Source organism: Chelmon rostratus, chromosome 22 (assembly GCF_017976325.1).
Source record: "Chelmon rostratus isolate fCheRos1 chromosome 22, fCheRos1.pri, whole genome shotgun sequence".
In the NCBI taxonomy this organism is placed as follows: Eukaryota; Metazoa; Chordata; class Actinopteri; order Chaetodontiformes; family Chaetodontidae; genus Chelmon; species Chelmon rostratus.
In genome coordinates, this window is record NC_055679.1 from 2,978,080 (window position 1) to 3,002,063 (window position 23,984).

General features: G+C 44.5%; 3 protein-coding genes across 6 annotated transcripts in view; 1 reads left to right on the forward strand and 2 right to left on the reverse strand.

Moving 5' to 3' along the window:
• The window catches only part of chst11 (carbohydrate (chondroitin 4) sulfotransferase 11), a 77,143-nt gene extending 75,333 nt beyond the window's left edge, over positions 1–1,810 (reverse strand). The window contains exon 1 of one of the 2 annotated variants that reach the window (XM_041964264.1): positions 1,708–1,810. In XM_041964264.1, coding sequence (XP_041820198.1) covers positions 1,708–1,810 — 103 coding nt within the window. Of the gene's footprint in view, positions 1–1,692 lie in introns of both variants that reach the window. The other variant, XM_041964263.1, reaches the window with a different exon arrangement.
• A 1,188-nt stretch (positions 1,811–2,998) lies between these two features.
• LOC121625493 (thioredoxin reductase 1, cytoplasmic-like) lies at positions 2,999–15,048 on the reverse strand. Of its 2 annotated transcripts, none has more exons than XM_041963591.1 (15): positions 14,792–15,048; positions 13,476–13,612; positions 11,822–11,894; positions 11,392–11,508; positions 11,091–11,233; positions 10,307–10,422; positions 9,992–10,217; positions 9,861–9,900; positions 8,425–8,522; positions 8,181–8,257; positions 7,703–7,859; positions 7,414–7,521; positions 7,210–7,305; positions 6,031–6,165; positions 2,999–4,617 (listed from the first exon to the last, which is right to left on the reverse strand). In XM_041963591.1, exons 2-15 carry the CDS (start codon positions 13,563–13,565, stop codon positions 4,546–4,548), a joined length of 1,548 nt encoding a protein of 515 aa, XP_041819525.1. In that variant the 5' UTR covers positions 13,566–13,612; positions 14,792–15,048; the 3' UTR covers positions 2,999–4,545. The 2 variants fall into 2 exon arrangements, with proteins under 2 accessions (XP_041819525.1, XP_041819524.1); XM_041963590.1 differs by lacking the exon at positions 14,792–15,048 and adding an exon at positions 14,335–14,520.
• nfyba (nuclear transcription factor Y, beta a) lies at positions 14,893–19,761 on the forward strand. 2 transcript variants are annotated; one of them, XM_041963592.1, is made up of 7 exons: positions 14,893–14,958; positions 17,398–17,491; positions 17,597–17,727; positions 18,141–18,338; positions 18,777–18,855; positions 18,995–19,074; positions 19,207–19,761. In XM_041963592.1, the coding sequence occupies exons 2-7, from the start codon at positions 17,398–17,400 to the stop codon at positions 19,237–19,239; spliced, it is 615 nt and encodes a 204-aa protein (XP_041819526.1). In that variant the 5' UTR covers positions 14,893–14,958; the 3' UTR covers positions 19,240–19,761. The 2 variants fall into 2 exon arrangements, with proteins under 2 accessions (XP_041819526.1, XP_041819527.1); XM_041963593.1 differs by lacking the exon at positions 14,893–14,958 and adding an exon at positions 15,013–15,258.
• The last annotated feature ends 4,223 nt before the right edge of the window (positions 19,762–23,984 follow it).

Here is a 23,984-nt window from a genome sequence, read left to right on the forward strand (position 1 = left end):
TGGACTTGTCACCTTTATTTAATGTGCAAGCCCAGTTTGTGGCAAAGAAAGTATGGCCAGAAGAAAAGAAAATATAGAATTAAAGGAAAAAAGTCAGCTTTATCATCTTTAAGCATACAGCAGTGGAGGTGTGGGGGCGTGTGGAGTCAAAGCCAATATCAGCAACACAGAGGGGTGAGTATGGTCCAAGTATTGATCTGCTCAGCAGCTGACAAAAGGTTTGGTACCCTCTCATCGCACATTGATTCAGGAATTCAGTGTTTTCTCACGCCAACAGTGTTACAGTGCAGCCATTTAGCTTCCCTGAGGTGGTGTATCGTGCTGATTCTCCTTTCGGGGATTAGAAATATGAGTTGTCCCCCGCTGGAGGCTGCAGCAGCAGCGGTGACTCACACGGAGCAGGTGGATAGAGAACACAGATGTGACCGCTTGTCTGGTGTGGTTTCGCTGCGTGGATGAGGCTTCTGTGAGCTTGCATCTCGTGTTTCTCTTCTCTGTGCGTTCACACCGTCACCTGTGGACTGATCCTGCACGTCCGCCGTCACTGGATCCTTTACCTCACCAGTGGACGCTAAAGCACGCATCCGATCAATTTTAGAAGCTTTAACCTGAAGTATCGCAGGGAGCAGTAACCCGCTGAGCCTCGCGGGCGAATCGTCTCCAACATCGGCATTACATGATTGGCATTTCTGCACGAGGGTGATTCCGTTTCTGTTCGTGGAAAGCGAATACCCAGAAACACTGTCTCTACTGCGCCGTACAGTAAAGCCGCTGTGGGTGTCAGCAGCACGGCTTGGACACCGCTGGACGCGTCGGTGCGCTCCACCGTTGCGCGTCTGAACGCAGCGTTCTTTGATTTTGGCGCACAGAGGCGCCGCTGTACAACGCTGGGATATCACATCCAGGGGCGTAACGCAGATTTGGCAAAGCAACATAGCAAATCTCCTAATTTAACATAATTTGATGCAAATTCTCCCACCGGAACCCCCGCTGGCACGAGGAGGATTTTCTTTATCGTGTGATTAATATTTAACGGGTCTCCAGAGCGCACAGATTAGAGAGGACATCGGTCGTAAATGCTCCCAAAAGGAGGTTAATATTTAGATGTGGGTTCCAAATTGATTTTTTCATTATAGCTTGGTCTTCAGTCCAGTCAGTAGGAACCTCTATGCGGACCAAAGTGGGATCGCTCGAGCCTGTACTGCCCACTTTGTGAAACCCCACAGCCGCCCGTGCACTGACTCCCATCGCCAAGCCACGTTTCCGGAGACAAAAAGCCTCCGCTGCCGTCTCCATGCCACTTGTCAGCTGAGAGGAAGCGAGCGAACAGCGCCCGGCGGCTCACATCCAATCACACCCAAACGCACAAACCCACAAGAAAAGACCGCTCAAAAAAAGCCGGACAAAAGAGCAACAAGACGATCGATCCAGAGTCTGGTCACCGTGACCGGAGACAGCGCCGCGTGCTCCTGATGGATGACTCGCGCGCTCACACGCCACAAGCATCAATTATTTATCTGCTGCGTTACTGTACAGCCTAAATAAATCGATGTGTCAACATGCCAGAGGGCTGCCAGACAAGATGCCATACATCAACACATTCGCGCGCGCGCGCACACACACACACACACACATACACACACACACACACACACACACACGCACACACACAGGAGAGGAGGGAGATCCTACCTGGTTGGAACATACTTTGGAAATAAAAGATGACCAGAATAAAGGATCCCAAACAGGTGGCAAATACCATCCGACATATCCTGCTCATCCTCATCAGTTCGCTCAGAGTCTGTTTCATGACGGGACGGAGAGGCTGGAGGGTGCTGCTCGCTCTGCGGGGGAATGAGGGTCCGGTCTGCGGGACGCTCCGGGGCTCCGGTGGTACTGATGAGGACTGTCAGCCGGTCAATGAGCTGAACGCATCCAGCACGGAGCGTACCACTGCTGGGCCGCTGGAGGGGGGGAAGGCGGCGGCACCCCCGCTCGGAGGAAATGAGCGCGTCCAGATGTGGGATTTTATTCAAGAGCGTCGCATTAAAACCTGTTTAAGCGTTTCCATTAGGAGAAAACTACAGGCATACAAACCGCTTCTGTGTCATCCATTTTTTCTAATAATGCAGAACTAGTTGCAGTAGGTGTGAAAGTTAGTGGCAGCTTTATCAGAGGTACATTTACTCAAGTACAGTATTTCAATACATTTTAGGAGCCCTTTTGTACTTTACTGGAGTAGTGACAGAAAAATTACAAAGCTGACCTCATAAGCTGCTTTTAAAAGTGGATGTGAGTTATCATCAGCAAAAGAAAAAGAACTTACTGTTTTCAAACTGTGTGAGTCTACTACTGTATATCATTGGATCATTCATTTAATGTTTTAAGTTAATGTTTTATTGTATTGTGATCAAAGTATTTATATTTTTCCTCTCACTTATTGCTGTTACTGTGTTTTTTTTGTTATTTTAGTTTTTCATCTGGTCATTTTTTTTAAGCACTTTGGGCTCAACTTTGCATGAGCAATACAATACAAATAGAGTTGTTATTATTACTGCTGCAGTAATGTGTAAGTAGCATTTTCCTGTTGTAGTTGGTCATATATTTTGTAATAGCTGTCAGATAACTGTAATGCAAACTCTAATCTGAGGGCAAACTCACCACCTACTCAGTGGTGTGTACAGTAATTTAATTATCTCCATCTTTACCACCTGCAATATAAAAGCACATCAATAATTAAATAATCCAACAATGTCATATAGCTTGTTCTGTAATGGACCTGCATAATGAATACTTTTTCTGTTGGTGCTTGACTTTTGACGCTAATACTTTTACTTGAGTGCATGTTTGAATGCATGCACTGTAGTATTGGTATAGTATAAGTACCTCAAAACTGGAGTACATGTGCACATATTCCACCACTCCTTGAGCATGTCCATGTAATGCTTCTTTATACTTTTACAAATTAAGATTTCAAATACAAAACACATGATGGGTTTATTGCACATGATGCACAAGCAGTGATAGTAATATAAATATCTATAACTATCTATTGTGGAAGTTACAGTAACCATAATTGGTTGCAGTAGTGGTAGTTCTAGAGGTAAGTAATGAAAGTGATAGTATAAGAGGTTTATGGATATAGCTCAGAGTACAAGTAACAGTAAAATTCAGCTTTATTTTCTTCTTCTCAAGCAAAAATGCAAAAAAAAAAGAGTGCTTTTACCCTATTCCACATACAGCTACAGTGTCATCTAGTGGCGCAACAGCACACACTGCACAGGGGTCAGGTGAGAGGCCCTGAACGCTGTCCAAGACTAGGTGGCAGTGATTGATAGACCTCTACGCAGCATCTTAACCTTGCTGTGAGACCTGCACAAAGTCACAGAAACTGCTTTGCTTTGATCAAATTATGCCCTAATGGCATTTTCAGGCACACGCCAAAAGAGACACTCCTGCGCACTTCTTCTAATTAGGATATCTGTCTTACACAAGCAGGTCCGCCAGGGATAGAATCAGAAGGTGGTCTGGAGGATAACCTCGGAAAATTTGCATCTAACTGGCGCAACGTTCGGCAAGCAACAGCACAATGCACGGCAGCGCGGGCAATAACATGGAATGGATGGGAGCGGCCGCATTAGTGAGAAGCTGCAAAACACAAAGGGAATGAAAATGACGCCCCTTGCACGGGGCGCACACATGTTCTACGCTCACAGATGTACATTTTCTGATTGAAATGCAGAGTGTGGAGCTGAGGCGGCGGGCAAACCTTAGAGGGTCAGCGGCATGCTTTTAAGAAATATCTGCACACCGGTCCCTGCATTCAGAGACACTTCACTTAATGATCCGCATGAATATTCAACAGTTGTTTTAAGACAGACGCTACGCTTGGCAGCGCTGAATCAGAGAGGGAATATAAAAGAGGAAAAGCAAACAAGGGAGTGCATCAGGAACTCTGGCCTAATGTCTCAATAAAGACACCACATGCATCAATTAAAGTGAGAGCATTTGCCGATAAACACAATTAATTTGGGTAATTCCATAATCCCCGTCTAGTTCATTACATGAAATTAAGGCTGTAAAACCCCTGAGGCTTGTGCCATAGCAATAAAAACACAGAGCATAAGCCTGAGCTTTCACTCCATGTAAATGCATCAAATCCCAGAGTCTTATCACTCTCCTGCAGCCTTTAAAGACTCAGCTATATTAAAGCTTACAGGGGTTTTCAGAGACAGAACCTTAGGGAGCATCTTATCTTCCTTAAAGTTGAAAGCCATGAAAATGCATCAATGGTACTGTATATTTCAAAGTTACGCTCGCAGCAAACAGTTCATAAAAAATGCAAACAAACCTAAAAAGCAGCACAGACTCCAGCGCGCACAAAACAAGAAGTGTGTCAGCAGCAGAGCATCGGTCCTCGCCCGCCTGTCTGTCGTTGTGTGGTCAGTTGGCCATCCTGCCGCCATCACTCTTCCGGATGATTGCAAGCCCTTCCCTGCTGTCTTGCACTGTTGCCATAGGCAACTGTGATTGACAGCAGGGGGGCTAACTACAGCATTTTCCCCGCGTCATCAAGGCCTCGGACATACGCTGGGTTTGGGTCAATGAGCTGAGCACCTAGGCAACACAGAGAGACCAATACCACATCAGTGTACTGTACTGTGAGACAGGCATCAGACTGCACTGTGAGAAAACTTACCTCTAACTTTGTCCTCTGCTACATATAAAGATTAAACAGATTCTATCAATCAGCAACATTCATTCATTGAAAATGCAAGCCCAAATCAAGACTACTGATCTATAAAACAAAGGTAGGTGTAAGATCATTTACCCATTGCCACTCATATATTTATAGCGGAGCATGTAAACTCCCCACAAAATTAATGGCTTAAAGCCCCCGTGTGTAGGCTTTGAACATGTCTTTCTTTCCTCTCGTGGCAGAATCAAAAAAGAGCCATAAAGCAATGCTGCAATGTTGCTACGTTACTAATCCTCCATGTATCCAACCAAGAAACTGCTCCAAGTTTCAGCAAGATTGTTACATTTTTCTACACACACACACAAAACAGAGCTACATTTATTGTTTTTTGGCCACACATGTTTGTCCACTCGGTGAAACGACATCCAACGTTTACTCTCTGCTTTTAGTCCATCAGCTCCTGACAAAAATATCTGGCCCTTCCCTAGGAAGATGCTTTATCGCTATCTATTATTGCCTTGAAGTGCTTCACCAGCTAGTCTGTCTGTGCTTTATGTCTGTCATAATATGGTGATTGCTAACTAGCAGACTTTCCAGCTATGACAGAGGTCTGGCAGTCAACTCCTTAAAGGGGAACCTTCTCCACGAACAAAATGAAACTGACAAAATCAATCAGCAAATCTGCAAAATGGTTCAATGTAGTGAAAAAAATGACAACATATGTGAAAAACAGGCAGGTTTTTGAAGTCTAGATCTCTGAGCTCTAACATGTAGAACATGCTGTCAGTCAAAGGTTCATAATTACAGGATCCTCCCTCCCTCAGAGCAATCAATTGACCTAATCAATCAGTCCTGGGGGGATGTATGGTTCGCCTTCTTAGCTGACACCACCAGGACCACTGACCTGTATTTAACACTCCATTAAATGCTTTGTTAATTAAGTTTGAAAATGTCTAGCATTAACCCGCTCATGTACTGTGGGGTCAGTCTCCACGGAGATGGACTGTGAGCGACGAGGTTTATTAAGTATTGTCCATGAATAATTCAGACAGGCAGCACTCAGAGCAGGAGACTCGTTTGAATGTGCTGGTCCGGTATTGACCCCAGACAGCAGAGCTTTTTCAAAATACTACACATGGTAATAACTCAAAACTGACCTCAGCGCAGAGCCTCACACACAGTGAGAGCACATCAAGGAGGTGACAGTGAATTAATATCACTGCCGTGGGGGAAAATCAATAGGTGTCAAAAGCAGCAGGTATCCATTTTATGCTTAACAGCCATCAAAGCCACATTTTTTTATGAAATAGAGTGGAAAAAGGGAGGCTGACCTGGGCCGACCCGGGTTGGATGCCCACTGTGGCGTCCAGCTGTCGTTTAGTGAGACCACATTTCATCGCTGCAACAAAGCCTTGGAGGATATCGCCAGCGTTGGGGCCCATGACATGGAGACCGACCACACGCTCCTGTTGAGACAAAGCAGTGCTGTGGTAGGTCCACCAAAGGTTGAGCTGTGAGTTCTGATGGTTAAATCAGATGGTTATACTCAAGTTACTCAGTGTGAGTCAGAAAAATCATGTCCAAGTCCTCGGTTAAGTCTAAACCTGGTTCCTAGTCCCTGAGAGCCTGCCTGACTCGAGTCCCCATGTCACAGTCGGAGTCACTGTCACTATGTCTGAACTGAATCTTGTAACACTTGTTCTTCAGTGCGTGAGCCCAAGTCACCAAGGTCATGTCTGACGGGAGTCCCAGTCCACCATGTGTGAATCCTAGTTACCATGGCGATAACATCCAGTGAGTTCTCAAGCTTGAATGTGAATTTGAAATAGTTACTGTCATGTCAGGTCTGCAGACTGATGGAGGTCACCCACACCAGAACAGCAACAAAAAATAAACACCAAAGACAAATATTAAGAGCTGACTAGCGGTTATGATGGCTGCAGCGTATTTTAGTCATGATCACTATCTGCAGACAGGGAATAAAGTGCAATTAAAATGTCTCGGGGGTGGCAGTGTAATTTACACTAATCAGTGCAAATGAGCAGAGAACATTCATACATTGGCAGAGATGCATTCGGAAATGCAGTTATCTCGAGTGGTGCCAAGTCAATTGTGGAAAGAGCTAAAAATACAACAAAGGGTTGGTGGATTAATGAGGTGAGAACCATCGCACGACTTGTGGCATTCTGACTAAACATCCCAAGAGGAAAAGAAAACAAAAATCTCTTTATTTTATAGCTGAGGTGTTGTGCCACCTATCACACTTCAGAAGGTGTGGGGGCCTTCAGTTTGTTTGGAGATGTCATAGAGCTACACAGTTGCCTCATTAGCTGCTCAGTATTGGATATGATTAGAGAGTAATACTAATACTAGAATACTGTTCTAGACTGTATTATACTGTCTTGTACAAAACAATGAGCTAAAAGATGCTAAAAGGCTCTGTGGAGAACTGAAGAACGAGTCACAATTATCTGAGGGTTATTGAGGGAATATTGATTAGTGCATCATACATCGTCGGGGATGTGGCAGACGACTTTAACGTAGCAGGAGTTTTTATTCCTGGCAGGAAGCTCCCACTCCAGGGGCCAGTAGGAGCTGTGATATACCTGCAAAAGGCAGACGATTTGATTTTAGAGAATTCTACAAGCTGAGAGCTCTTGTTTTGTGTGAGCGTGCGTGTGTGTGTGTGTGTGTGTGTGTGTGTGACAGTGTACCTCTACACCGGCTTCTCCAAATGTCAGATTGGCTTTCTCTTCAGACAGACCACAGGAAGCATATTCCAGTGGAGTGAGCACGACAGTGGGCACATTGGTGTAATCACACTGTAAATGAAAAATGATATTAGCATAAATCACTTCTAACTTTGTCGTCTCGCAGGCAAAACATCTGGCTCACACACAAGCTTTTAATCACACACAGAATGGAAAAATGCCCCCAAAAAATGAAGCCTTAAAAAATACAATGAAAACACAACATAGACTTAAAAATTATCTGACTGTGTACCAAGCTAGTGTCTTCTCTGTAGAGTCGACGGGCCAGCAGTGTCCCAGCATACACTGAGAGGCCTGTAGTGGAGGGGCGTCCATGCTGCACTGATCCAATGGCATAAATATGATCTACACTGGTCTCGTCCCGCTCGTTCACCAGGATCCTGCCGGTGCTGCACGCACATAAAAACACACAGTCTGGTTTCCATCATTTTTACATTCATTTGCTGGAGACTTACCAGAACCATAACCACTACTTGCCTAACCCTAAACCTAACCTTAACCCAAGTCTTCATCTTTAAATTTAATGATTTACATTATGGGGACCTGCATTTGGTCCCCGTAAGGAGGGCGAGTCCCCACAATGTGGCTGTGTAAACAGATTTATGTCCCCACAACCTAAGGAATACATACACACACACACACACGACTGTTTAACAAAGCCTGCTGTGCACAAACTGAAGCAAAAATGAAAGCAGAGAGACTAAACGCACTCCTGGCTGCACTGCACCCCAACACACTCCAGGCCAATGTCGCTGGTGGAGGCTTTCCTTCCAACGGCGAGCAGCACCTGCACACACAAAGACGTGTAAAGACACAGTTCACCAGGAAGCTGTCCTTTCAACAGCCGCAGGATAATCACAGAAATGACCAAAAAACAAGGCTGCTTTCTGCTGTTCTTTGAAACACTGACAAGAGAATGATTGTAGAGCAACACAAAGCATTAATTAGACTGACTGTATCAAAGTCGTCCTGTTTAGTTTGGCCTTCTTTGGAGGCGATTGTCACTCGAAGTCTCCCCCTAGAGGCCTGCTGTGGTGTTGTTTCAGAAGTTCCTGATTAAAATGAAAAATGATTTCAAAAATCAAATATATAATACGATAAATAGCTTGTAATTCAAGAAGATGTAGCTGTTTATGGTGATGGCAGTTACAGCCCTTAAATTTCCATTTTAAAGGCTGAGTTCATAAGTCCATTTCTCAAACTTTCACTACCCTGTCTGTGGCTCTCAGCACCCAATAGTCCTGTACAATACATCATTTTTGATAAAAGGGTCAGTCAATTCCAGTCATTTCTTCTTTTATATGGTTCCACCATTCAGTAGAATTAATGTCTGGGGGTAGTTTGCTTCTTTGCCAGAGCTTTCTCCCTGCTATTCGGTCTAATATATTTGGTATCTATGGAAACACTGCGTATCCGACAACTTAAAAGATCATCTGCTGTGGGGCGATCACGGTTTGATGTATAAGTCATGTGATGGTGGACATCAAAGGGTCTGCAGGCAGTACTCAGATCATTTATTGATCACTTTCTTAGGTACCAAGTCTACAATTTACAAATACTGCATCACAGTCCTGCATTTAGAAGTGCATTTGAAGTAAAAACGTGGTAAAAGTAAAAGCACTCATGTGGCTGCTTTATTATCAGATGTTACACTACTAGACATTAATACTGATGAAATCTTGTCACTATCACACCATGTACTATGCACTTATCACATAGTTGAATCCAGTGGTTTCTGTCTTGAGGGCCGGGCCCCTCCAGTGGGTCACAGTGTAAACGTGAGAGGTCATGGCATGATAAGCATGGGCAGGAAAGATGAAAAAGCAACACATAGCTTTCTGGTATTTTTTATGTAATTTAATGTAATTTCTTTGTCAAATATTTGAGTTTTAGCTCTTGGGGCTTTGAAACTGTGATCTAAATAAAACTGTCTCAGAAGCTTACTGTGGTGGAGCTGCTAACAACTCATATGTCACATGTGACAAAAGGCCCCAATTAAATAGTGCTTTTTTCTAAGGGGGCCAAGCTGAAAAGCTTGGAATCCACTGGTTTATTCTGTAACAATGCATTGACCCCATAAATGTAACCTGTGCTTTTTCTTCTTTACTTTTCTTCTGGCTTTGGATACTTCACACTGAAGTACAGTATTTGAGTACATTTACTCAATTACTTTCCATCACTGTCTGTGTGCTGCAGAGGTTAAATCCAGAAGACATCCTGGACAGAACTCTGGTTAGATTGGGGGGGGGTAGTTTGTGTTGTGAGTAGAATGTATGACCTTCACACCACTATGTTTAGCCTCTAAGTACTTATACCACTAAGTACTTTTTCAACTGGATATTCAGTTTCTATCATAATCCTGAAAAACTTGGTTTTAATAGTTGTTTTACCTGAAACAGCATCCTGACTGCAGGCTTCAGTCTGCTCCACCTAATGAACACACAAACGAGACGACATCAAATGCCATTTCCAGTTTTGTAATGTAGTTGACAGCAGTCCCTGTCCTGATCTTACTCAGTACCTTGGTGAGTGAACAGTGAGAGAGGAACTCCACTCCACCACCCATCATGTGTTTCTCAATCTTCTTTGCCATTTTCTGATCGAACCCCTGGAGCAGGTCGGGCTGCGGGATGACGGTGACCGGCAGCCCGAGGCCAGACAGGAAGCCGGCGTACTCCAGCCCCTCCGCAGACCCGCCCACCACCAGGGTCCGGCCCGGGGGGTGAGGCAGCGAGAGGAGATCCTCGCTGGGAGGTGAGAGAGGGCGGGGGCTCAGTCAGCTCTTTTAATTGAGACGCATGTGGGAACAGGATGTAATGTCTGAGCGCCGGCTGACCTGGTCAGGCAGTACTCCTGGTCTCCTGGTACACCCAGATACTGAGGTACGTCTCCTGTAGCAACGACCAGGGTCTCTGCCGTCAGATGCCTCTTCCCCCCATTCATGTCCGTCGCCTGAACAAAAGCAAGAAAAAACACAGCTTACACTGCTGCTGAAGTTGACCCTGATGGTCAGGGTCAAGTGTGGAACCACCACACTGAAGGCTGAAGTCATTAAGAAGCAGTCCTGCTAATGGCCACTGCATGCTGGCTCCAATAATAAAGAGTTAACTAGGGTGCCACCACAGAAACATACAGCATCGGTGTGGGTTTCTATGGTTATACTGACTCAGTAATATAAGCATCAGATTTCACCTGCTGCCAGACGTGCTTTGCTGAGAAGTCTTAGGATGTGATCAGGAAACATCTCTCTAGAAATATAAAGTCAAGCAAGATTTCAGTCTCAGTGGCTGTTGTGACTTTTGACTCTCCTAAACTCCTCCCAGTCTCTACTGTTTTTCCTAAATTTGAATTTTCTGGCTCTTGAAGAAGTCAGTATAGGAGGGCAAGTGATAAAGTAAAACTGCAGAATCAGCTGTTCACCTGTTCTGGGGCTACATTTGCACTCACTCATCAGCTCCTGTAAATCGTCTCCTGTGTGCCTTCCAATACGGGCTGAACTGTCTGAATAATATGGAAAACCAATAATAATCCTAAAGGTTTTGGAAATGCAGTGCGTCCCTTGTGACCACTCATCGTTTCCTGCAATACTTCCACCACAGAGCTGGATTATAAGGGTGTACCTCCACTGTGTGGGGCGCTACTATCTCTCCACGAGCATTGAGGTAAAAGCATCCACATCTCTTCAGCACCCTCCTCAGCTCCGTACTGCGAGCCTTCACCTTCTCCTGCACAGCCTCCACCAGATCGCTCCAGCCGTGAGACGCTGACATGAAGCGAACACAGAAAACATGGCTCTTACAATATATAATATTGATTTTGTCACATTTCTTCGTCTTCTGCTGCTGCATTGTTCCAAGTTGTCGCTTCATCTAAAGCTTCACAAGGAGCACGATTAACAATTAATGGTCTTTTTTTAATTACCATGATCTTTCATCCCCCAGCCATATTTCTCGGAGTCTTGAACAGCTTTTCCCAGTAGAGACGCCTGTTGTAGAAATTTCCTGATCCTGTCCGTGTTGAGACTGGAACCTCCCAGTTCTGGAGCAGAGGAGAGGAAAGGGAAAGAGAGGATAAGAGGGAAGTGGAGAGCAGGAAAAGATAAGACAAGGACTAAACGGAAAGGAGAGGAAGGAAGAGAAAGCAAAGAGGAGGAAAAAGACAAAAGAAGACAAGAGGAAAGACATGACAGCAAAGATGAAAATAAAATAGAATAAAAAAATAAAATCATCCCGTTTCAATAATACAAGTCAGTAGGAACAGAATGTATGATGCCGAGCACACCCATGAAACTGAGAAGAGAAATGATTCATAATCACCACAAACCCTCACACTGTGAGAATCAACCACTCACCCCTCTTGGTGCCTCTTGGAGACGGAGCCGCAAGGTCAAGGATCAGCACCTTTTTCCTCAACCCTGCAGCCTCCTGACGGAGCGAGAGGAGAGAAAAACAGATTAATGAGAGGGATGGAGTCAGACAGCGAAAGAGAAAGAGGGAAATTAAATATTGAAACGGGTTAAGCGTTTGTCCTTCTCAACAATCCCAGCTCCTGCCCCTTCATCTCATTCCCACTTTCCTCTAGAGCTGATCACAGATCATCCCATTACCATAAAGCCCATTAATATGATAATTATCTGAGCTGTGCTTTGGCAAAGGGTGCGTTCATTGACTAGATTAGCAGTAATTACGAGGCTGAGTTGGTGGAGTGTCCTCTAACCACTGGGAGTGCAGCAGGGGTTAGAGCCGGATGCATGCAGAGGAACCTCAAACTAGAGGAAGCACAAATTCAGATAAATGAAATGAGATATCTAGCAGTCCGGCTTTTAAGCTTTGTGCAGACTGTGCAGCTAATAGCTTAATTTGAACCCAAATCTTTCTATGAGTTTACGCTTTGCGAGCAAACACCCTCCCAGCATCCGTGATCTTGTGAGGGCCAGCTCTCCAAAGCGACCTGTCAATTTCTTGTCATCTCTCGTCGTGGCAACGATAAATGATGCCAATGCACAGTGTAATTTCACCTCAAACTGGTAGTTCATGTGGAATTACACATAGAGCACGTCAAAACACCTTAAACAAGTAACATAAGAATGTAAAATAACAGGAATTATGTCTAATAATGAACGGGAGAGGCTTTTTAACATCTTTGCTTCACAAATTATCCCCAAAAGATCTCGTTTAGAAATTTGAATTGTCTATAAAATGTAAAAAACCCAAGATGACATCTTCAAATTTCATTTCATTTCAAAGCGTTATTTAAACTCAAAGAACCACTGAGGTCGCCCTCAATTATAATGATGTCGAGTTACAGACGGGTTAAAAAACCCAAAAGGAAGAAGACTTCAGTTAACAGCAGTCACACATTGAAGAAGCGACGTTTGGGATCGTGGTTTCAAAGTGTCAGTAGGTCAGTAGAGCATTGATTTTCAGCGTGTTTTGAAAATCATTCCAAGAATTTGGGGCACTAAAGAAAAACGCTGACGTTCCAAACTCAGCCCGTGCCCAGGGAACATCAATCATCCGACAGTCGTTTCATGGGGTCCAAAGTTCCAATCCAGCGTCATTAAGATGTAGTGTTGAAGCTTTCCAACAAAGGCTTCATGGATAAACAAATGTTTTATTGCGCCTCTGTGCCAGAGAAGACCAGCCCACTTTATTGTGTTTCCATACAAAACACAATGGTGATTACCACAGCTATCACCAATAATAAATCTGAGGCCAGAGTCTGAGGGTTTAAGAGATGAGCAGCAGTTCTTTAAATTACATCCCCAGATTCCAGAACTGATAACCAGAAACCACCTCAAACGGGTTCTGTTCCTGTAAAAAAAGACTGACAAGATTGTTCACATTACATAACATGAACTCAACCATTGCCTTGTTTTATTTTACGTAATTTTATTTCAAAAGACAGGCAGGAAGCCAAAAAGCTTGAATAGTAGGAAGCAAAGCCAGGTACTGTAAATACTGTGTGACTGACAGCAGAGCTGAGTAAGAGCTGAGCAAACTGACCTTTGCCACCGCCAGGCCTCCTGACCCCCCTCCAATAACCAGCAGGTCATAGTCATAAGGCCCCAATGACGGCCCAGTTGGCGGGTCCATGTTTCACTGCTGCAAGTCCAGACGCTGAGAACCCTACCCTGTTAGTCCTGGAAGCACAGACACACCAAATCAACGCCTCAAACGCCCTCAGTGAGGAGGGACTTTGACCCCTGAACTCCTTCTGACTGCTGGCTTGATAGGGTTAGCACTGCATGACGTCGACTCGCAGGCGTTTTTGGAGATCTCTGTGTATGATCAGTTCAACTGGTTCATTTCAAAATATGGCATTTTTTACACCAACAAATTGCAAAGAAGCTTTGTTTTTTTGTGTTTCCTGCCTGCATGAAAGACTTTACTGAACTGCATTTACACTTTGAGCCACAGATTATAAAAATAAAAACATAATCACAGTGCAATTGTGTTGAGTCCAATCAAATAGCTGACAGGCATGACTTCAGGTCAACAGCCTGGGATTGCAAAAAGCTATTGTTTTATTAAAGGCTTTATGAGTGAGCTCACTAACACAAATTCCAATCAATCATGTTGATAGGCAATGAAATACTGGTAGAATTCAGTGACTGTCATAGAGGGACCATTACTTAATACCCTTTATTATTTTCACGGTAACATCGCGACATCTTGTGGAGAAACCGTGAATAGCGAGTGTTTTTGGTAGTTCACTGTCCAGCTGCCCTTGGCGAGTCTAGGTAAACAGCGTTTAACACTCCCACAGCAAATAAACATAAACTATCTGTAGCACACAGATGCAATACAATTGTCAATAAAACTTTTGTTGGCAGGAAAAGCTGTTCAGGATACCACAGCCTACCTTGTCAAACAATGACAGCGTTTCTCTGAACAGTTTTCAACACATAACACGCCTCATTGACCTTCGTAGGCCTAAACACCCATTCAGTGAGTATTTGATCCTCCTGGTGCGGCACTTCAGGCACCTAAAGTGTTTCAGTTTCCACAGAAACACCTTCGGAAAAACAACCTGAGCCGTTTTCTTGAAAGAAAGGCAGAGGGAGGGTGAAACGCTTACGGGAAACCTGTTCGGTTGAAGAGATGCGTTTCAGCGCTGACATAAATGTAGGAATTATGAAAATCCTTTGCGACAATGAGAAGTAACGTCATTCTGAAGCCTGGATTATTGAGCTAAATCAACTAATATACACAATTTGAAACACTTATAATCGCACACCACATTCAGTCGACCACATAGGTCTTGTTTACAATTTACAGCTACTACAACATGTATTTCACAGCTGAGTTAAATTTTAAACCTGTGAGATAGGAGCTTGCGAGGAGTCCCTGAACGCAGCGCAGCCCTCTACCGGGCAGAGGCGGTAGTGCAGCCGCGGCTCCGCGCTGGGACTGGTCCTTTCGCAGCCATTTTCTGTCCAACCAAACAGCCGTCTCAGGAAGGTAACCAACCAGGGCTTCATTGCAGGTTTGTGCCTGGCTCCGGCCAATGATTGCTAACCGATTTCTCGTTAGCTCGAATGGAAATGTCCGTCTCTGTCTGATTTTTTATTTGTTGTCTGAGTGAATGAGGGCTGCTCATCAGGAAGTATGCGGCAGGCGAAACTTTAAAAATTACTATTTAACATTTCGGCCCCGGCCATGTCTTCCTCTGCGGTGTACGACAAAGAACAGGCCAACGCAGTCTCCGCAGGCGCGAGTTTCGGTGGATTTACTATGAAAATATATTCAAGGGACACTATGTACCTGAATAGGTTAACTACAGAAGGTAATAGCCCGCTGGACATCCTCTCTTCATTACGCTGAACTCGTTCGTTTTGTTAAGACCACCGAACTGGCTAGCGAGCGCCAATCGTCGGTTAACATATGCTAACGCTAGCTAAATATCTCACATCCGCGGCTGACATCTGCTAGTTAGCACACGATAGCTAAACGCAGATTAATGTAACATCATTTAGCGTGTGGCTAACGCAGACTGACCTCACCGCGGATTTACAGCGGTCTAACTAGCATGCTTCTCCATTGAAGTTATAGTGCACACCGCACGAGCACAGCTAACCTGTAATCCCAGTCTCGAGCCAAATTCTGAATCTCTCGCCTCAGCGTGTCCCCCCACGAGCCCGCAAATACTTCACATTAAACTGCGTGTAATATAAAGGAGGGAGGTCACATTTGGCTGCCTTCGTTAACCACCTCTGAAAATATGCCCGTCGTGTAATCAGCCATTTGGCATCTTTAATATGGGAACGTTACACGCGAAGGACATGAACACCTTATTTGGCTCAGATCAGACCCGCTCTTTCTCCAGGTCAGCTAGCTGACGGGTAGCGGGGTCAGCTAGCTCCTGACGTTAACACGTAGAGACGAAGCAAAACACGCGTTTAGTTAATTTTAGCCACACAACTAAACGGGAAAGAAGCAACTTTAGAAATGATAGTTATGGCGGTTTAGTGGATGTGTACGTTGACATGTCGATCTTGCCTTAATTTGTAGTCAAGGTAATGACATGGTGGTGATAATGAAAACATCCTGATGTCCTGTCGGTATTCATTCATGGCCATCACGATCACAAAGACCGATTCAGTCATCGCCCTGTGGCTGTAGTAACTGAGGAGCTTTAGTGATCAATGCTGAATGAAGCATTGATCACGTATGCATGCCAATTTATCAAGCATGCAGGGAGGGATATCAGTCCCCACTGTTGACAAAAAACAGTGTAATTGGGGTTGTACATATCATCAAATGTCAGAAAGTAGTGGAAAAAGCACAGAGCCTGTAGTGACATTGATTTGTCCTGTCTCAATCCCCACATTTGAGAAGCTGCAAACTGCTGTACAATTGAGTGATTTTGATAGGAACTCCTAGCTGATTTTTGTCTACGTTTTCCCAGCTGGCAGGAAGGAAATACAGCCACAAACTGAAGCAAAAATCAGGCTCCCTTTGAATTTTCTAACTTCAGTGCCACTCATATGTAATCTGTCATTTCCAGCAGTAAATTAGTTCATTTCATGTCCTGCGTTCATCAATAACTCAAGAGCTTGCATAAGATCAGTTCTTATTTTTATTTTGATATTGTTGCTAAGTGATCCAGGTGACCATGCCTAGACCAAGAGAGCAGTCCAACTGGAGCCAAAGCTGTGTTGAAATTATTATGTAGGCAAAGCAAGTTCTTATCTAATCCGTAGACCAAAGGTTTGGTTATGCAAATATTGTAGTGAAGATGCAGCGCTGGGTCAAATTCAGGCATGAATAACGGCTGAAGAATTGAGGAAATTAGTAATTTTCTTCATAAATGTACTTTTGCAATATATGTGTGGGAGTAACTTATCATCCACCCACAGGAGATGTTACTCTGTACTTAATTTGTGTTCTCTCTGCTTTAAATGATCTAGGTCAGCGTTTAGAGCTCAGTAAAACAACACATTGTTGAATTTAAAAGGAGTGAGTGTATGTGAAGAGTCCTCTCTCTCTCTTTCCCGTGTCTCTTTCAGACTTCTCTCAGTCTCAGACCGTCCCACAAACTGAACAGTAAATGTCTAAAAATAATAGATGAATGAATAAAATATTACCCTGTGACCCACACAGGTCCAGCTGGAAGACAAACTGCTCACATGCTCAACAACACAACCAAGAGTTTACGTTAACAGTGCAGCAGCAGCATCAACAGTCAGCGAGGCTTTTATTTAGTTCAAACTCAGGGTGTGAGTGGTACCAGAACAAACTTGGAGCAGAAGAGAAGCGAAGCTACAGCTTCTTTAAAAAATCTGCTCTGTGCTCCATCCGAAATCCTGCTCGCCCTCCCTGCTCACTTGCTCACGATCCACTCACAGGCTCTGGTACATTCAGACTTTGCTGGTATAATCTGCATCTTCAGATGTTTACATGAGACTGTGTGTGTGCATTCCAGATGGATGGAGACAGCTCGACCACCGACGCCTCCCAGCTGGGCATCGCCGGAGAATACATGGCATCCGGTCACTATGTGCTCCAGTCTCAGGATGGTGAGGAGCAGCTAAAGTGCAGATTGTCAGAAACTCACCGCCAGTGTTGTGTTTTAGCTTTGCTCACAGAGAGCTGATTCTATAAAACGTGTTTGTTTTCTGCAGATGATACTGAGGAGAGTCTGAATGACCATGACGACAGCGGTATCAAAGAGAACTTCAGGGAGCAAGACATCTATCTTCCTATTGCCAACGTGGCTCGCATCATGAAGAATGCTGTTCCTCAGACTGGAAAGGTTAGTGACGGAGAGGAGGGAAGGAGCAGGAGTCCTCAGTTTCATTATGAATGTTTTATTTATACATAATATAGAGTCAATGTATTTGCACTGGAGGCTTAAAGTTTCCACACTTTTGTGAGTTGCATGCTGACAATGATTGGCTACACGCTAGTTGTGATGTCAGGAGGACTTTAAAATAAGCTTTTCTGTGGAGCCTCAGAAGGATTTTCCTTCTCTGTTCTCAGGCCAATCCAAGTTATTTTATTTGCTTGCTCCTGAACCAGCTATAGGAGCTTCCTTTGATGCTTCTCTCTATGAGATTGAGAAATTAGTTCTCCTGCAGTTTTTGGCGTAAACAGGGACACATTTATTGTAGAGGCCATCTACGTTGAGACCACTTCCTTTCTATAATTTGTATTTGCTCCCCACAGATTGCGAAAGACGCCAAGGAGTGTGTGCAGGAGTGTGTGAGCGAGTTCATCAGCTTCATCACATCAGAGGCGAGCGAGCGCTGCCACCAGGAGAAGAGGAAGACCATCAACGGGGAGGACATCCTGTTCGCCATGTCCACGCTGGGCTTCGACATGTACGTGGAGCCGCTGAAGCTTTACCTGCAGAAGTTTCGAGAGGTGAGGCACAAACTGAGGTCCAAGTAAACAATAATATTAACCAGCCCAGTCAGTCTGCCTGCCCGCTAACAGTTTTTTTCTGCCCATTGTGAACGAAAGCAGCCACAACTTGTGTTGTACTGTCTAAAACACCTCAATGCAAACAACTAAGTAGTAATAATAGTACTTACTGGATATAACTCCAGTTCTATGAGTGTGTGTGTAGCCCCCTACCTGCATATTATCACAGCAACTGTAAAGCATGTAGTTTTTAATATGCTAAAACATTTATCACAGTTAAAAAATCTATGTTGTAACACCAGTGGCAAAACCACCACCACCCCCCCCCCCCCCCCCCCCCCCCAACTTCATTTCCATTTCTCACCACGTTACTGGTATTATTGTTATTATTATTTGTGTGCGTACATACAGTGTGTGATGGTCTCTGCTGTTTTCCAGGCCATGAAGGGGGAGAAGGGGATTCCAGGGGTGGCGGTGGGAGAAAGCCTGGGAGAGGATCTCACAGACGATAGCTTCTGTAAGTAGAAATTGTTTAGAATTTAGTTTTATTCCTCCTCTTTTGACATGCATTTCATAAAGTTTCTATGAAGGTTCTCAACCTGCTCTTTACATTTGAAGTTCAGTCTAATTAAAATACGCTTTTCTGTCTTCATCAGCAAATCCACTGCCAGCCGGGATTATCACAGCAGATGGTCAGCAGCAGAACGTCATGGTGTATACCACCTCCTATCAACAGGTAAACATACATGCTGAGGTGGCTGCAGCTCACTGACTGAAAGCAGTAATGCATGCAACAAATCCAAAGGTCCTGTGCTGATCTGAATGGGATGTCTGACAGTAATACACACCATCTCCAACTGTGTTGCAGATCCCCACTGTGCAACAGATCCAGTTTTCATGACGAGGCCTTACCCCGAGCCCGAACACAGCGGCTCCTTACCAGGCCCACGCTCGCCAGATGACCTCTGACCCCGCCACGGGGTAAAGGTTATCAGACGGACAGGGAGGAGGGGGAGAGGCGTCTGCAGAAACCCTCATGTACAGAGAAATCACTACCTGTTCAGTAGAAAGTGTAGTATCTAGTTGTGAGGTACCAAATGTTTTGGAGTGCATCCAAACCAGCTGGGAAATTGAGGCTTTATTTTAAAGTCTAGTCTTATTATGTTATTTAGTGGTTGAATTCTTTTTGTGCGTGCGTACGTGTTTGTTAAAGTGTTTGCTTTTATGCATTTTCATCTTCTGGGGCGGGGGAGTAGGGGGGAGTGTTGTATCGGACGCTTATTTTTGAACGCCTTCTCCGTTTGAACCGAGAGAAGCCACGTTGATACTGTCACATCAGATCATGCAGCTCTTTTGTAAGTTCACACAATTTACCATGTGCTTTAATGTTATGTAAATCCTTTGAATAAAAATTCAAAAGCGACATTTGCAATTTCACCTTTTTATGCATCACATAAAACAGTCCCAGTCCCAACAATCCCAAACTGCAGCTTTCTTCTCTGGTGTCTGTGTTAGAGGCTGACCGATTATCTCGCCTGAGTGAGTGGAGCTGCGTTTCGAAGGAAACAAATACCACAATCCTCTACACTTAGGTTGTAGAAATGAGGTCTACTTCTATGATAATGATGAATAGTGGCACTTTGCTGCAGCGATACACAGCGTCGCATCCTCAGCCGTGATGCCAACTAACTTTCAGGGGACGGTGTGACAAGCTGGTCAGTTCGCTGCTGAATGACGTGACGTCATTGCATGATGATGTCATGTAGAAAACACAATGACGTAGCTCAAATTGACGAGCCACATCGAAAGTTACAGAACTAATTTTTGTTAGTTTCGTTTTTTTATTATAAAAGTAATATAAAGACATTTTTCATGATTGGATATTTTTATTTTTTAAAGACATCATAGGTGACCTCAGAAATACACATACTGCATGTCCTTAAATCACATGATGAAAACCATTTTTCCAGACTAGCTTGATTTTCTTCTGCAGCGAGTGTGAACATGTAGTAATGTTACTGAAAGCTTTGCCCTTTTCAGATGGTTCATGCTGTCTTGCAGAGGGAATCCAAAACTCCCCCCTTTTTTTTTTATCAAGACTTACTAACCGAACAATTATACTCTGAAGTAAATGTGTTTAAATGATTTAATCAAAAAAGATGAAGTTTGTTTCATTGAACGCATGCTGCTGCTGCTGCCTGCGGATTGAACTGAGCCATCGCTCCTGCTGACGTCACTCACCGTGTGACTGCTTTTGCAGACAGACAGCCGGTTGTGACACTTTTTGTGTCATTTAGACGGAAAATTATTTTAAAAAATTTGAAATTTGAAAAAATTTTGAACGTGGCGGTGCTGTTTGGATTGTGTAGGAGCAGTGTGAACTGGCACTAGGGGGGGTGACTCTGGGACGCCGGAGTTCACTGCCTAACCTCCTGGAGGTGTAGTGGGACTAAGTAGGCGAAACACTGTTGAAGGGAGGTTTCCACCTGATGACCCCCAGAGACGTGTTAGGAATCACTGCTCTTTGGCAGGTATAGAGGCAGATTAGAGCTCCAAGGTTCTTCACTGAGAATGAATCCTCTTTTTGAGCACAAGTATCTTGTGTTTAAATTAACTCACAACTAGCTTGGCTAGTGACTGTTGTGAATAGAGCAGCTGACAACATGGGAAAGACCATGTGACTGCTTGGAAAGACAGCTGACAGGAGGGAAAAGACCCCACAGGTGCTGGTATGGGCTAGCAACCCATGGCAGCAGTGGCAAGCCTTAACCTTGCTACAACCAGACTTAGCTACAACCAATATAAGGAAAATACCCCAAGAGTCAGCGAGAGCAGGGGTGGAAGATGACTCACAGGTGGATTGCATGGTAACGAACAGGATAACGGATATGACTATGCCTTGGATTCATGACTCAGTGAGGGATGGGGGCACGGACCCATCTCTTAGGGCCAGAGGTAGCAGTACTCAGGTGACAGGGAAGGCAACTAAGGAGAGCAAAAGTTGTGCAGCAGAGGATAAGAAGCTTCAAGTTTGCCCATGTGGCTGGCAGAAAATAACATCAATCCGAGGCCTTAGAACTCATCAGGGAAGGAGGAAGTGTTTAGCGGTGGAAGGGCAGAGTGGCCGCATCGACCAGTATTTCTTGAGAAGTCAGTCGAATCAGTCGGATGAAGTCCAGCGACAGGTAGAAAACCACAGTTCGCAGGATATCAGTAACACTATCCCTGGAGAGGAGGAGGTACGGAGAGGGGATGCAGTTGGTGTTGAGGGCAACAGGCCAGCCAAGGAGAGAAGCATGGAGCAGAAAGCTAGAGTTAAGTGGCCGAGGGCTAATGATAGCAAAGAGTGGGAGGCAGTTGATAGAGATTTATCAGTCATATTAAGCAGGCTTAGAGGAGATGTAGTGGAGAAATTGGATAAAATTGGAGATGTGATCTACTCCTATGGTCGAGAGAGATTTGGGGTGCTTGTCAAAAAGAAAGGCGAGAGGGTGCAGGTCGGCAAGTCTAGGCGGCAAAGAGAAATAGAGAAGTTAGTAAAGGAAAGGAGGCAGTTAAGAAAGCAGTGGAGGAAGGCGACAGAAGAAGAAAGGGAGGGAATTAAGGTGTTGCAGGAGGAACTGAGAAGCAGGTTAGCAGTACTCAGAAGGGCAGAACACCTTAGGGAGAAGAGAAAGAAGAAGGAACGTGCAAGGTCAGCATTTTTTAGGAACCCCTTTAATTTTGTGAAAGGCTTGTTTAATCAAGAAAAAGGAGGGCAACTTAAGGCAACGAAATCAGAGATTGAACAGTATTTGAAGTCGACGTATTCAGATTCAAAGGAGAATAGGAACATAGGTCTTCCACCTGACATGCCACCATTAGGGGAAGTGGAGCAGGAGATGGATGTGAGCCCACCTAGGTGGAGAGAAGTGGTGGAGGTGGTTAGGCGTGCAAAGGCTTCTTCGGCCCCAGGGCCTAATGGAGTCCCCTACCGTGTCTATAAGAGTGCACCTGGCATCTTAAGGACACTATGGAGATACCTGAGAATAGTTTGGGAGAAACAAAGTATTCCAAGAGCATGGCGCAGGGCAGGAGGTGTCTTCATCCCTAAGGAGAAGGAGTCATCGGACCTTAGCCAGTTTCGGATGATTTCTCTCCTAAATGTTGAGGGAAAGATTTTCTTTAGTATCGTAGCACAGAGGCTGGCTAAATACTTAGAAAGGAATGGTATGATAGATACGACAGTGCAAAAAGCAGGGATACCAGGATTTGCGGGATGCTTAGAGCATACTAGCATGATTTGGCATCAGATTCAGACAGCTAAGAGGGAGAAAAGAGACTTGAATGTTGTATTTTTAGATCTGGCTAATGCGTTTGGGTCAGTGCCACATAACCTTATTTGGAGTTCCTTTGACTACTTTAAAGTGCCGGAGATAGTTGTTAACTTGGTGAAAGCATATTTCCAAGACATCAGACTGTGTGCAAGTATCGCAGAGCTCACAACAGGCTGGCAAAGATTGGAGGTTGGTATTATGGCAGGATGTACAGTGTCCCCGCTAGCTTTCACAATGGCTATGGAGGTAATTATTAGGGCTTCCAAGTGGGTCGTAGGTGGAGAGAGACGGCAGAATGGAATGCGTCTTCCACCAATTAGGGCTTATATGGATGATATGACACTGCTAACTTCAACAGTGCCATGTACAAGGAGGTTGTTAGATAAAGTCAATCAGAATCTCAAGTGGGCTAGTATGAAGATTAAGCCTAGTAAGTCAAGGAGTATTTCAATATACAGAGGGAAAGTAAGTGATAGAAAGTTTGCTATAGATGGTGAGGAAATCCCAACAATTAGGGAGAAAGCAGTTAAGAGTCTAGGACGGTGGTACAATGTGGACCTGAATGATGTTGAACAGGTTGTGCAATTTAGAAAGGATGTTGCAGAAGGGCTGGAGAGAATAGATAAATCAGGGCTCCCAGGAAAACTGAGGTTGTGGTGCTTGCAGTTTGGCTTGTATCCTAGGTTAATGTGGCCAATGTCAGTATATGAAGTCCCATTATCTGTAGCAGAGAGAATGGAAAGGCTAGTTAGCTCTTATATTAGAAAATGGTTGGGTGCTCCCAGGTGCTTAAGCAATGTAGCTTTGTATGGGAAAGGAATGCTTCAGCTGCCAGTATCCAGTCTAACAGAGGAGTTTAAATGCACTAAGGTTAGGACAGAACTTTTATTATCTGGGAGTAAGGACATGTTAGTTAGCAATGTGGTTCCGAATCCTTCTGGGGGGAGGAAATGGAACCCAAGGGCAGCAGTGCAGGAGGCAGAGGCAGCTCTTAGGCATGCAGAAATAGTAGGAAATGTTCAATTTGGCCGGGGAGGCTTGGGGCTTGGCCCAGGCAAACCAGTGTGGAATAAAGCAGGTCTAAAGGAGAAAAGAAAGCTTGTAGTGGAACAGGTGCGTAGGCAGGAGGAGTTGTTAAGAGGGGCAAAAGCAGTTGGTCAAGCCAAACAGGGACAATGGTTGAATTGGGAAGGTGTTGAGAAGAGGAAACTTAGTTGGAGGGACCTGTGGAATATGGAGGAAGGCCGTATTAAATTTCTGATAGGGGCGACATACGATGTGTTGCCAACCCCGCAGAACCTAAGTCTCTGGGTACAGGGCGATCAATCGT